At 37.6% G+C, this 15,105-nt stretch overlaps 1 protein-coding gene across 1 annotated transcript; it reads right to left on the bottom strand.

Moving 5' to 3' along the window:
* Nucleotides 1-2,564: 2,564 nt before the first annotated feature.
* Nucleotides 2,565-4,600, bottom strand: LOC147439987 (BTB/POZ domain-containing protein At4g08455-like). The gene is made up of 2 exons (XM_086484444.1): nucleotides 3,907-4,600; nucleotides 2,565-3,560 (listed from the first exon to the last, which is right to left on the bottom strand). The coding sequence occupies exons 1-2, from the start codon at nucleotides 4,267-4,269 to the stop codon at nucleotides 3,132-3,134; spliced, it is 792 nt and encodes a 263-aa protein (XP_086340570.1). The 5' UTR covers nucleotides 4,270-4,600; the 3' UTR covers nucleotides 2,565-3,131.
* Between the last annotated feature and the right edge of the window lie 10,505 nt (nucleotides 4,601-15,105).

Here is a 15,105-nt window from a genome sequence, read left to right as displayed (position 1 = left end):
AGAAATGGGTTGGTGCACTCATCCATAGTGTTTTAGATACATTTGATTGGTTCCCTGCGAGATGCATGTGCCTTGAACTCCGACTTATGGGTCCAAACACCGATAACTTGAACTCCAACACAAGGGTCCAAATTTATTATACGAAGCATTGTTTGCCCCTCTTTACCACTCACAAGCCTCTCTCTAGCTGAAGCTAGTAGTGAAAATTGTCATTTGACTAGAAATCTGCTGTTGAGTCCACCGTGGCCACCGCCACATGTGCCATGTCGATCTCCTTTGTCAAATCTTTATTACTGTATTGTCTATCTAGCTTGCCTTTGTCTTTTTCTATCTGTGAATTCTTGTTTTTGCCGTTGACTTTAAACTCCCAAGCCAAACAAAGTGTCGTGTCACATTTATAACAATGGTTGTCGGACCTTGTGGTTACCGAGGCAGCTAACGGAGTACTGGTACTGCCATCCTTGTCAAGCTTGCATGTGCTTGTGTCCTCTAGTGGACTCATCCATTGCTTTTGGCTTCACAATCTCGAACCAAACAATTTGACAGTTTTCTTAAGAAGTGTGTCGATGCATAGGCCGCTAACTGGATGGTTTCTGATCTGCTATCCATAGACACTTGTTGGTTTTGTTCATTATCATCATGGGGGGGTCAAGAAAGGGGAGGCCATTTTGAAGTTGCAAGATCTAGAAAAATGTGTATCCTTATTGCACTCCAAGAGGTTGTCCACACAAACCAAGCCGAAGAATAAACTGTCATTCCCTCTATCTGCAATTCCCAAGCTGCTCCGCACCCTTTGCTATCCCTCTTTTCAACTCAAAACTTTGTCTCTTAGTCTCCCAAGCCACACCAAGTGTGTCTCCTCTGATGCCCCTCTCTTGGGCTTCAGGTCACCAACACAAGGGACCGTCGACTCCAAGGACCTTCCCATCTTTTAACTCTCTTTGCAGACAAGTGCCTACCAACACCGACTTGCCCACAATGTTTCAAAATGTTGGGTCATTGTGTAGGGGTGGGGGAGGCCCATGTCGTTGCAAAGGAGCACCTTTGGGTCGGGCGTTTCAGAACGCAATCGATAGGGAAGGGGTCTTCCGGTGTCGTCAAGAGAGAAGATTGTCAGGGAGCCTCAAAACTCTCACCGCGCCGGGAGGGGGGGGGGGCGCGTGGCACTGCAAGTCTTCACTGTCGGCAATAGCGTTTTATAACACTGTCGACAGCGGCGAATTTTTGCTAGTGAGGTGCCTTGAGCAACGTATCAAATTGCAGTCGGTGGAGAGTTCAGCGACGCCATGTAAGAAGATGTCAAGTGATAACCTATGTCAACGTTTTGAGATGCTGCACGAAGGGGAAATGCTGACAACGAGGTTGTATTCTCCTCTCAAGGCTGATCTTCTTCCACCAAGGCTCTTCAAGCACGGCGCGACCCTGATACCATGTCAAAGTCGACGATGCAAAAGCGTAGAGAGTGAGCATGAGAGAGAGAGAGAGAGAGAGAGAGAGAGAGAGAGAGAGAGAGAGAGAGAGTCTCATGAACCAATCAACCTTGGCAATGAATAAGTGAATGTGTATACAATGGAGGCAAGAGGTTGCTTATATAGCAACCTCAATAAATTTCCCTACCAAGACTTTGATAAGTTTACTCAATAATTACAAGCAATAAGTTTTTGCTCAATTGGAGCAATTTCAAGGGTGTATACTCCTTTTGGACACTACGGATTTAGAGACGAGGGCCTCAAAATGCAAGAATGCCTCACAAGAAGTGTCAATGACACTACTTTTTGTTCCACCAACCCATGCTTCCACCCCGAAATAAAAACCCACTTCCATTAGCCCATTGAGGAGAGACAAACCTTCAACTCACAACACAAGGCTCTCGCATATAGCAACAAGGGTACCTCCATAAGAAAACCTCCACCCTTGAACATAGGCTTCCAAAGCATGGAGCTCCTCTTTCTCTATTGAACCTTCCACCAAGTTTTGTCAAAAATTACAAGCAATAATTTTTTGCTCAATTGGAGCAATTGAGCAAAAATTACAAGCAACAAGTTTTTGCTCAATTGGAGCAATTGAACAAAAAATTACAAGCAATAAGTTTTTCTTAGGAGCAACAAATTTTTGTCAAAAATTACAAGGAATAAGTTTTTGCTCAATTGGAGCAATTGCAAGGGAGTATACTCCTTTTGGACATTATGGATTCAGAGACAGGGCTCAAGGTAGCTGCTTGGAGGCCAGGGCTATGGAGATGCATAATAACGTCCAGCTAGGAAAATGTAACACAACACTGAACCATAGTGTAAGGCCTGCGCACATGCAATGGGAAAAGTGAAGAAAACAGAATCTATCTTTCCATTTTGTATGAGGAATGCCTTCACAATGTTAGGCTCTCTTTGCAGAAAATTTTACTATGTGCTTTTGAGTTGAGGAAGATCACACTTGAAAATTCTACTATGATATATAAGCATTTAAGTGCCACCATTGCTGTCGTCGGAGGTGGAGAGAGTATCCACTTGTAACTGAAGAAAGCACACCCGTGACAAGTATGATGTCTATTGATGATAGAGCTAGAATGTCTCATAACTTTTGATGAGCTGCAAGCCAGTGATATGCAGCTAATTGAGGTAGTAGCCTCAAAGGTGGCAAGATCTCTGTGAATCTGATAAAAATCTACAATGGATTGAGTCACTTGCAATAGAGTAGAGCACGAATGCAACCCCAAAATGACCGTGAATGACAACAAATCCATGTAATTTTGCTATGCATGTGTGTGTGTGTGTGTGTGTGTGTTGTGGCATGATGCCGAAAAGAATTAACCTCGTGTACAACTCGGCGACTCTCAACGGAAGCAATCATGCACTCTTGTAATTGCCCTTATTATGCTAAAAACATTTCTCCTCTCTTCATTGTACAAGGAAATGCATCTTCATCTAAAGACTCTAAAGATTGAATAAAGGTCTATAGTGACATGATAAGATCTTCTAGCTGGAGTTGCAGGTTATATTGGTTGATGCTCCACTTCAGGACAACTACAGTAGGTACATTTCTTCTTAATGAGGCTCAAAGCAAGCCCAAGTGCAGAACTTGCTTTAGAGAGCCTCAAATGTGTGCATTTCACACAGAGACAAAGTTGAGAAAGGCTATGGGTTTGTCCTCACTAAGATTTCTTTCAACATTTCCGCCGCAATCCGCGGCTCTCGCTCTAACAAGTTCTTCATGTCTGGGCAAGACATGAGGTCTTTGTAGATGGATGCAGCCACATGGAAGGCTGCATCTTTAAGGTTGTCAGCATCAGTTTTGAAGGCAAGCTCAATCATTGACACCACATTGTCCGTGTGGACATGGTCCGTGAGATACTGCTCACATACTGCCTTGAGTGGAGAGATTTGGTACCTGTGCGCAGCCGCAAGAAGGCCCGGTGCAAACCTCTCCAAAGATTGATGATCCACTTGAGCCCTATACAGATAATCCACCAAAAAGCCCAGCTCGTGCGCAGACACATCCTCCACTTCTAACTCATTTAGTGGCCTTTTCTCGAGTATCCTTTTGAATACGGGTGATCGGCTTGCCTGCATTCCAGTAGAGAAGGTTTTGGAGTGAATTTCCTTCCATACATACACATTCATGGAAAAGTACAAATGCAAACAAGAAGCAGACATACATGCACATACAAATATGTACCAATGCATACACTATTCACACCAAAAATATACACCCCATAGTTGTCTATCTGACAGATCAGCCTTAGATAAGTAGAACTTGATTGATGGGTTTCGGATATAAGATCATATAACCAGTTATGTCCCTTTTCTTGTGTACATGGAGAGTGTCTTCATTGAGAGTGTGACTGAGCTTAGGGTCAGCTCCATCCACACATAAAGCAAAGATCAACCAAAGCAAAGTTTCTTGATTTACCAAGAGAAAGCGATATGTGGTGAAGCAGTAACCATCTCTGGTCTTGAGCGTGATGTCACCTGTGCTGGCCGTGCCATTAACAAAGCGCTCGTCCCAAGTGCGCAGGAACTCCATCTCCTTCTGCAAGTGGAAAATCTCAGCCTTCATCTCATTCAAAGAGCTTCGTAACTTCTTGTTCTTGGTGTTGAGGTCACCTAAGCAATAGCGGCATGCTGCCACATGCTCACTACTGAGAATGTAGTTGCACCCCTTGCACCGCAAGATGCCATCGCTAAACTCACATGTCCGAAGGGTGGAGGTGTCATTGTCAAAATACACATAATGCTGGGCGAGTCGCGGTACTGGCGAAGCCTCCCCTGTCATCCTAAGCCTTTGAGATTCGACGTCCTGGGGTGCAGGCTAGCCCTTTCAGATTGAATGCGCACACCGCCGACACTGACTTGCACTAGTTGGAGAGTCTCTCAATGCAGAACAATGGCTCCGAAAGAGGGTTTCAGAGCGGCCTTGCAGCATGTAGTAACCTTGTCGTTATGCTGATATGCAGAGGTTGCGACGAAGAGCATTGTTCACATGTGGGTACCCTTTGTTGATATTTATGAGGGTGGGTATGCAGGTTCCGCACCATCGCTTGTGGATGTGGGTTTTACGCGCATACCTTCCAATTGTCTTTCTGAGTAGCGAGAGGGGATTCCGACATGAGCGCGAATGGAGCGCAGCAGGACAAACACGCGAAGGTAAGGTCGTGCTGCTAGGGGAATCAACGGTTGCTTCAGCAGTTATTATAGTTATTGCATAGGTGAGCAGGCTACATCCCTAGGGCCTAGAGTAAGGGACACCCTCATGACTAAGGCATGGTCACGCGAGGCTTAGTTATCAACAACTTTTGACAGAAGCTTAGAGCAGGAACCGGGAGCAGCAGGTAGAGAGAGGAAGAACCCGGCACATAAGGAGAGAGAAGCAGGGGCATTGACCGGCAGTGGAACCTCTTAGTTTTGTAATTATGCTTAAAAAGGCATAGTTGAAAAACCATGCCGGTGAAAAGCTGCAACTTGTCAGATATTTTGGGCGCAACTAAGCCTCGCCTGACCATAGCCTAAGTAACAGATATGATCCTCATGACTAAGTAACACATAGAATTAAAGAGTGGAGGTAAGGGAATCAAGGGATGGGAAGTCCACGTAGCCATAAATCTCATCTGAAAAACTAAACCCGGCCATGAATTAAACCCAGACAGTGTCTGTACGCTAACAATAAAGGGTTGTAAAATTGCACATGGGTACAAAATGCGTGCGCAGGTGAGATGGCTAGCCTTGTGTCACAAAACCCTATGCGAGGTCTTGGGTTTAAAACCGGGCGACGAGAGGCACAATTTTTTGCTCAGTCCGGTTTTCGTTCCGCCCTGATTTTTGTGATGCCCGGGTTCAGCTCGCCTCGGGATTCCGCCTTGGACTTCCGCACCGTCGATCCCCTTACCCCCCCTCTTCAATACCTTGTGTCACATTAGTGTCATGGGTTGGCCTCGAACCCTAGTGTCACACACGGACCCCTAGACAAAGTTGATGGGCTCTGGGACCCTATTCTGGTATGGTTGGATTCGCTTTAATTTTGCATAGTCCGGTCTGACCGATGTGGCCAAAGTGGGCCACTTTAACCTTTTTAGATTTTCAAAAGGGCTCATGTAAAAGTTGCAACGCATGGTATTGGATATATGAGAGCATGCATGAGTTTTCGCTCGTGAAAATTTGGCCTCTACACATCCACATTTGCAAGGTTGGTTCAGAGGTGATAAAACTAAAGTGAAGATTTGAAATAAGCTAGGGCAAGGAAGCATCGGATTAAAAATAAGCCTAACTCCTAGGTGCATCTAAAAGATTGTGCGACCATGTTAGTATAGCATCGTGTGATCGACTAAAATATCAATCGAGTGAACTTGGAAGTTGACCCTAGCTTACAATGTAAGGTTCCCAACCCGCCAATACCAAGATTAGGATGGGATCCTTGACAGGTCTTTAGGTCTGATAAAAATCAGAGTCTCTAAACAAGAAAAATCCAAGGAATAGACCTTTACCATTGACAATGGCTTGGGTCTATAGATTTAGAAGAAGACCTAGTCCTGTCTCGCAGTGGAAACGTGACAACGTATTAAAAGTCCAAAAAACTATTTCGGTTGTCTTAAGGATGATCAATCACATCTTTCCTAATTCAACCAGTTTTAATCCAAACAATTCTTTCCTACATTATAAACAAATGCACGTTGGAAATTACCTTCCGTTTTCAGCCAGTTTATCCTTCCTAACCTTACATATGCAATGTTAACTTAAAAATGAACTTTAAAAGATTTTAAGTGAACAAAATAGAAATCCACCTGGGACTGCTCGTCCATGTGTTGTGGGGCGGGTGTCCATAGACTTTCCTCTGTTGGCCTATGGATAGGCCCAGCCTCATGGTCATTAGTGGCTTTGTTTCGCTTGTTGCTAACATCCTCTTCCTCAGTAAGAGGATTTCCTCTGGTTCTCTTTGGAGCCATGTCGGCAGCTTTATAAAAAGACTTAATCCTCTAGAAGCTTAATTGAATAATATTATTTTTTCTTGTTTACCCAAAAATAAGGATTTTTGGAGTAAGTAGGTATCTTTAATAGTCAATTTGATGAGATATTCCTCCTCTAACTTATTTATGCTACAAGTAACCTTAGTAAATTATAAATTCCTATCGACTAATGGATTACTCTCCCTAGATTGTAATTGAATATGTTCTATCTTTAGTAATTTTCATAAATTTGATTAATAACCTTTTCCTTCTATACTTACGGTCTAAATTAGGTAAAATTTTATTGATAGTAATTTATTATACCATCCATTAATGCTGAGATAATTTTTCTACCCTTCAATAGTGATTTTGGACTCATGTATTTATTTGGTAATTATATAAATTCGTTTACTAATTTCTCTTGTCTATTTTATACGCAAAATCGTTACTTTTATTGAAGATAAATACCTAAACTATTTATCTGAGGTTGGCGTAATTATCATGGATTCCTCAGGGTGTGCTCTACCTCTGATATTTATATCAAAGGTTTTTGGATTAATTTACTATATTTTCCCTTTTATTTTTCCCTAAAAATAATGTAATTTTACTAGGATAATTAGGTAAACTAATTATCTGAGTGTAACATAATTATCCCCTTTTAATTTGTCCTAAAAATAGAGAAATTATGTTTAAGTAATTAGATAGATTAATTATCTGAGCTTCATATAATTATCATGGGTTTCCTAACATATAATTAACCTCTGATAAATAACTCAAGTCATTTTGAATCTAATTGTTAATTCTCCTATTTAATTTGTCCTAAAAACAGAGTATTTTTGTTAAAGTAATTGGATAAATTAATTACCTCAGCTTCACATAATCATGGTTTTCTTAACATATGATTAACCTCTAATAAATAACTCAAAGAAATTGGAATCAATTTACTAATTTTCCTCTTTTAATTTCTCTTAAAAACATAGTATTTTTGCTAAAGTAATTAGGTAAATTAATTATGTGAGCTTGACATAATTATCACGGGTTTTGTAACACATAATTAACCTCTAATAAATAACTCAAAGCAATTGGAATCAATTTACTAATTTCTCCCTTTTAAGTTATTCTAAAAACAGAGTATTTCTACTAAAGTAATTAGGTATTAATTATCTGAGCTTGACATAATTATCACGGATTCCTAACATATATTTAACCTCTGATAAATAGCTCAAAGCAATTGGAATCAATTTACTAATTTTTTCCTTTTAATTTATCTTAAAAATAGAGTATCTCTGCTAAAGTAATTAGATAAATTAATTATCTGAGCTTCATCTAATTATCATAGGTTTCCAAAAGTGTAATAAACCTCTGATAAATAACTCAAATCAATTTGAAACTATATGCTAATTTCCCCTATTTAATTTATCTTAAAAATAGAGTATTTCTTCTAATGTAATTAGGTAAATTAATTATCTAATCTTGACATAATTATCATGGATTCCCTAACATATACTTAATCTCTGATAAATAACTCAAAGCAATTGGAATATTTACTAATTTTCCCTTTTTAATTTGTAAAAAAATAGAGTATTTATGCTAAAGTAATTAGATAAATTAATTATCTGAGCTTCACCTAATTATCACAGGTTTCCTAATATATAATTAACCTCTGATAAATAACTCAAATTAATTTGAATCCATTTGCTAATTTTTCCTATTTAATTTATCCTAAAAACAGAGTATGTTTGCTAAAGTAATTAGGTAAATTAATTATCTAAGCTTGACATAATTATCACGGGTTTCCTAACATATAATTAACCACTGATAAATGGCTCAAAGCATTCTAAATCAATTTTATTATTTTCCCCTTTAAGTTTCTCAAAACAAACAGTGTAATTCTGCCTAATTAATTAGGAAAATTACTCAAGAAATTATAGGATAATTTCCCTAGCTTAATGAATAATTAATGTAGCTCTGATAATTACCTCAACTTGATCTAAGCTTAATTAATATATTTCCTATTAATTTATGGTTAATTTGGCTAATTTCAGTCCTAATAGGATAGGATAATTAATTAGCTTGACATTTCCAAGCTTAATTACAACAATCAGCAGAGAATATTTAATTAAGAGAGGATTTATGAGTATACATAGACCTAATGTTTTATTTTTTAACAAAATAGATTAATCTAGTCTTACTAATTAAGAAGGATTATGCTAATTATCGTTTAAGTTAATCAACTAGAGCTTAATCTCTAGTGATTTTTGCGTAGCGTTCTCTCTAGATGAGAGAGAGTGTGTCAAGGCTCCGAGTTTGTCTGAAATTGTGAAGCAAGGGTCATATTTATAGGTTTCTGGGCACTCACAGGCTGAAAAATGACAGTAACTTGCATCCCAAGCAGCCCTACAGGTCAAAAAACGCCCCCTGCTGCTAATTCTAGTCTGGGAGAGTTAATCATTACCCCACACAACCCCCCTCAGCTTCTAGAATCGATTTTTACTATTTTCATTGATTTTTAATGATGAAAATTGGAAATATCAGTAATTTCTAAAACCTTAAGATAAAAAAGTCTTTGTTAATAATAATTACTGAAACCATCCAGTTTTTCTTAACTAATTGAATTCCTAGTGTAACCTTTGAGGGCCCGTAACTTTTCCAGATTTTATCGGAATTCTGTTCTAAAAATTTCTAGCCTGGGGTTTGTTGTGCTTAAGATTCCAAAAAAAGCAATATTTGCCACAGTCGGACAATTCTACATTGCTTTTTCAATAATCATATCAGTTTGATTAAGCTTTTTACAATCTTTAAGGTTTCAGAAACTGGAAACCTTACAATCACCCCAACTTAAGAATTTGAGATGCCCTCATCTCAACCGAAATTGGGAAAATCTTTGAGAAGAGAAATTCATCCTCCCAAGTGGCATCTTCGAAGGGATAACCTTTCCACTTTACCAAATGTGACTGATTACTCTAAAAGTTCTTTCTAGTTTCTGGTTGGAGTTACTTGCTAGCCAATTTTTCCTCAAGAAACTCTTAGTGTTGAGCCCATCTTAAAAACCTTTACAAACCATTTCAATTCCATAAAAGATCCATACATCTATCTTGTCAACATGAACGCGCTCGGTCTAACTGACCGTTCAGAGCAAGCAATGTTCGACAAGTATCATGTATTTCAGCTTTGCCAATCTGAACACGCTCGACGTGTTCTTGCCATTCTGAGCAGTCTGCGTTCGGCACAAGCTTCCACCATTGCACCAGAGGTACCCCCTTTGTGCTCTAACCTGGTTGTCCAACAATATGTAAAGGGTTTTAAGAAGTATCATACCAAGAGTTATTTTCGGCTTCCTATTAGTCTCGTACCTTAATATTTCATATCTAGGTCATTTTCCAAGGAAGGCTATCGTGTGTACAAAGAATGTGAGTTGGTTTCCTGATAACTATATCATTCTCAAAATTCAAATTCTTTTCATACCATCGGGAACCTCTATCTCATTTGCTAGATCAACCCTTGATTTCTTGATTGAATACTAACTTAACTTTAGATTCCTTAAGTAATTTGGGAAAGAAAATAATGTATACCATTATATAAGTAACTCAAAGTTTTACATTATCGACTTATAGTGATTTACAGAACTACCTATTGTTGTTGAGCTCTAGGATTACTAATTGTAGCCAAGCAAGTGGCTCTTTCATCTTCCTCGTTCATTAAGGTTGGTTTTCCCAAGATGGACTACTCATGAGATTATCTCTGCAGTGTTGCTTCCACCAAAGTTTGGCATCTCCGCCGTGAGACGGAACATACCTAACATTGTTTCGTTTTCCTAAGCAGTTCCTGCAGTTTTAAAAATAGTTGTCCATAGCATCTAACCATGCTTCGACATCTTGCTCTAAATTGGGTCCCTCTCCTTTGAAAGTAGAGAGTTGAACTTGCTTTAGTAGTAATTTTTTCTGTTGAGCAACAGTGTAAAGGCTATTTACACTAGTATTTATCTGAGATTGAAATTAGTGGAATTTAGTACCAGATGAAGTCTCTATTACTTATGCTTTTAACCTATCTCATACTCAGAACTTTTGCACACAGGATGAAGACAATCACCAAGCCATAAACAAAACGGATTATAGCATACCCGTGAGAACCATAATATGTACAAGAGTTAATACCATCCATGAAGGTCCTACTGTGTACAAGGGTGACGACAATTTCATACTAGAATCTTGCGGACTTTGGTGGATCAGATATAGGATCAAAATATACAGCATCTTTTGGTCCAGTAAAACTAGGGCCTACACCTATGGGCTGAATTCTACCTAGGTAGATTACTTTAGACACCTGATTAAACACACACTGATTTTGTGATACTTGGACATCACCTATTACAAGGGTTTCCTCTGGATTCTCCGTTCCAATGAAAAAGTATACTTCAATCACTTGAAGATCTTCGGCCCAATTGAGTCTCTTCATATTTAGTTCTAAACCTTCTAACTATCCCGTATTAATGAAGAAAATTCCACCAGATCCTGACCAGCTGATCCTCCAAGTGGAAGGAGAAAATCTCTTATCTAGCCACTTCATCATGCTTTTTTGCATTGAATAGTGTCGAGATAGGCAAGCTCTCATAAACCTTATGTTGAAATCCATGGATTTGCAATAGGCCTGATGGAAATCTTCCTGCAAAGATGGGGGATAATTCTCTTTCTTTCTTTCTTTCTCTCCCTCTTTGTAATCAAATATCTCTTTACTGGAATTCATCAACATCACTTATTTCAACCTAACACCTTAACTTTTCCCTAGGTCCAAGACTTTAATTAACACAGGCTTTGATACCACTTGTAAGGTTCCCAACCCATCAATACCAAGATCGGGATGGGATCCTTGACAAGTCTCTAGGTCTGATAAAAATTAAAGTCTCTAAACAAGAAAAATCCAAGGAATAGACCTTTACCATTGATAATGGCTTGTGTCTATAGCCTTAGAAGAAGACCTAGTCCTATCTCGCAGCAGAAACGGGACAACATATTAAAAGTCCAAAACACTATTTCGGCTCTATAACTGCCACAATTGGGCTAAGGTATCCTCAACAACGCTGTTTTCCCCCTAACAGATGTGAGGGCACAGCCGCTGGTGGACTCCTCTTCCAAGTGAAGAAGTTTTCTAAACGTTTTAGTGCGCAGGGATGGATAGTTACCTGACTAATCAGGTCCACCCGTCCATGATTGACAACCTTAGTCAATCCCTACTTACCACCCCACACTCACACATGATTCTTTTGTTATTTAATTACTACCACGTTCTTATCACAATTAAAATAATGATTCTTTTTATCCTTCATAACAGAATTTTATTAAAACAGTCCTTGAAAACAGTATTGAAAACATTCTTTTAGAAAACAGACATCTTTAAACTTAAGACAGGGTACTGTCAATCAAAACATTATCCATAATAACCATGACCAGTACTCTTCTTATCTCAAGACCACCTAAGGGTGAAAAACGGCACCCATTCCTTATTCACAATCTGGAGTGGATAAACCCCCACCCAAGGTTCCGGGTACCCATACACCAAACGAGTTGCCCATACAACCGGGCGGCTCCCCTAGGATAAAACACGGTATCCTAAATTATGTAGAAACATCAAGACATGACACGAAGTAGAAACTCAACGTTCATGGGGGTAACCGACTTATCCGTGGCTAGAAAGCCAATCATTATCATCAATTTATACTAAGGAGTCCGAGGTGTCTTGAGACAGCTGTCTTAAGGATGATCAATTATATCTTTCCTAATTCAACCAGTTTTAACCCAAACAATTCTTTCCTACATTATAAACAAATGCACGTTGGAAGTTACCTTCCGTTTTCAGCCAGTTATCCTTCCTAACCTTACATATGCAATGCTAACTTAAAAATGAACTTTAAAAGATTTTAAGTGAACAAAATAGAAATCCACCTGGGACTACTCGTCCATGTGTTGTGGAGCAGGTGCCGGTAGACTTTCCTCTGTTGGCCTATGGCTAGGCCCAACATCATGGTCATTAGTAGCTTTGTTTCGCTTGTTGCTAACATCCTCTTTCTCAGTAAGAGGATTTTCCCTGGTTCTCTTTGGAGCCATCTCGGCAGCCTTATAAAAAGACTTAATCCATTCGAAGTTTAATTGAATAATCTTCTTTTTCCTTGTTTACCCAAAAATAAGGATTTTTGGAGTAAGTAGGTATCTTTAATAGTCAATTTGATGAGATATTCCTCCTGTAACTTATTTATGCTATAAGTAACATTAGTAAATTATAAATTCCTATCGACTAATGGGTTACTCTCCCTAGATTGTAATTGAATATGTTCTATCTTTAGTAATTTTCATAAATTTGATTGATAACATTTTCCTCCTATACTTACGGTCTAAATTAGGTAAAATTTTATTGATAGTAATTTATTATACCATCCATTTATGCTGAGGTAATTTTCCCACCCTTCAATAGTGATTTTGGATCTCACGTATTGGTAATTAGATAAATTTGTTTACTAATTTTTCTTGTCTATTTTATATGCAAAATCGGTTACTTTTATTGAAGGTAAATACCTAAACTATTTACCTGAGGTTGGGATATTTATCATGGATTTCTCAAGGTGTGTTCTACCTCTGATATTTATATCAAAGATTTTTGGATTAATTTGCTATATTCCCTCTTTTAGTTTTCCCTAAAAATAATATAATTTTATTGAAATAATTAGGTAAACTAATTATCTAAGGGTAACATAATTATCACGGGTTTCTTAACACTAGGTTGGTAATGGGACACTTTTATGTCCTGGGACACTTTTATGTCCTGTTAAGTGACCATTTTCCTTGAATTATGTCAAGAGTTTCAAAATGGATTTTGAGGTGCTATCTATCTAGAAAGTTGTTTCATGAGCTGAAAAAAACTCGACATTTTTTTGGAATATCAATTCCATCTTTAACCTTGTCCTTGTACAACATTTCACAACCTAAACTGTGTGAAAAAACAGGTCCTGTTTTTGGTTTTTTTCAAATTTTTGCAACTATATCACTCTATAATTCATGTTTGTGAGGTATATAATGCTAGAGAACTATCTTTAGTAGTCCTCAACATGTCCTGATGCTTCTAGGGAGAAATAAATGTTAAAGTTGTAAGTTATGACCAAATTACAAAAATTGTCAAATCCTGTTTTTTAGCCAATTTTAGCTCTTCTATGATTTTTTTGGTGGCTTTCATGATATCCAAATGCGGTTTTGATTTTCTATGTCGCATATTGTAACATAAAGCTAATATTCCTTGAGTTTTGGGGCACCTAATACCCTATTTGGCATAGTAGACAACGATGGTTGATTTTTTCAATTATAGAAGAAAACAAAACATTCTAGTATATCAAGTATAGTTTTTTCAATATTGTTAGTTTCTTGTGACAACTACATGCATTTTGTAGGTAGTAACCATATCTAGTCATAAGGATCAAATTTGGTTAGATATTGAATAGTTTCTATGGTGTTCTACAACTCATAATGTTGAACCCAGTTTTTTCATGTTTGCTGTATTTAGCACTTCATCTTTGTCCCCAAGATTCCCCTTGGTAAGAGATGTATTATTCTTTTGACATGCTCCATGGCTCTTTATGAACCTAAAGGACAATAGGGAACTAAGAAAACATGCATATATTATTTGTATTGAGCGTGGCTATAGAAACTTTGATGATAGGTTTGCAGAATGATAAAAATTCAACTTTTTTGTACCTATTTCTTTTGGCAAAACAAAAAATAGTGAGTGAGAAGCAATCATATGTTCTGATCACCAACCCATTGAAGTTAACTAGGGAATTTATCTCAAGTCCAAAAAAAATCCCTAATCTTATTTTTATGCAACAAAACATAAGAAATGAATGTTTTTATGAAAATTTACTGGTCCATCAACTTTGGAGGCTTGGTGTGACCAAAAGATGAGAAATTTTACAAGTTTCTTATTTTTTCCATGTGTAATAGGCCTTGAACTATAACCTCATGAAAGGATTTTACAAAATGAGTGGATCTACTGTGGTTTTGGAGGTTTTTTTCAAAACCATGAAAGGACACTTTTATGTCCTGTTAAGTTACCAACCTAGTGTTAAGGTATAATTAACCTCTGATATATAACTCAAGAAATTTTGAATCAATTTGATAATTTTCCCCTTTTAATTTGTCCTAAAACCACAGTAATTCTGCTAAAGTAATTAGATAAATTAATTATCTGAGCTTCACATAACTCTCATGGGTTTCCTAACATATAATTAACCTCTCATAAATAACTCAAGTCATTTTGAATCTAATTGTTAATTTCTCCTATTTAGTTTATCCTAAAAACAGAGTATTTCTGTTAAAGTAATTAGATAAATTAATTACCTAAGCTTCACATAATTATCACGGTTTTCCTAAAATATAATTAACCTCTGCTCAAAGAAATTGGAATCAATTTACTAATTTCCCCCTTTTAATTTGTCTTAAAAACAGAGTATTTTTGCTAAAGTATTTAGGTAAATTAATTATGTGAGCTTGAGATAATTATCACGAGTTTCCTAACATGTAATTAACCTCTGATAAATAACTCAAACCAATTGGAATCAATTTACTAATTTTCCTCTTTTAAGTTATCCTAAAAACATAGTATTTTTACCAAAGTAATTAGGTAAATTCATT

This window comes from Adiantum capillus-veneris, chromosome 16 (genome assembly GCF_014529385.1).
Source record: "Adiantum capillus-veneris isolate H3 chromosome 16, ASM1452938v2, whole genome shotgun sequence".
Classification (NCBI taxonomy): Eukaryota; Viridiplantae; Streptophyta; class Polypodiopsida; order Polypodiales; family Pteridaceae; genus Adiantum; species Adiantum capillus-veneris.
Note: the sequence above shows the minus strand (reverse complement) of the source record. Positions and strands in the feature narration are given on the sequence as shown.

Bases quoted from the DNA above. Each gene is read 5' to 3' on its own strand.
- LOC147439987 (XM_086484444.1), bottom strand. From the start codon at position 4,269: ATGACAGGGGAGGCTTCGCCAGTACCGCGACTCGCCCAGCATTATGTG. The intron at 3,561-3,906 runs GTAAATCAAGAA...ACTGGAATGCAG, and splicing joins CCACATATCGCTTTCTCTTG to GCAAGCCGATCACCCGTATT.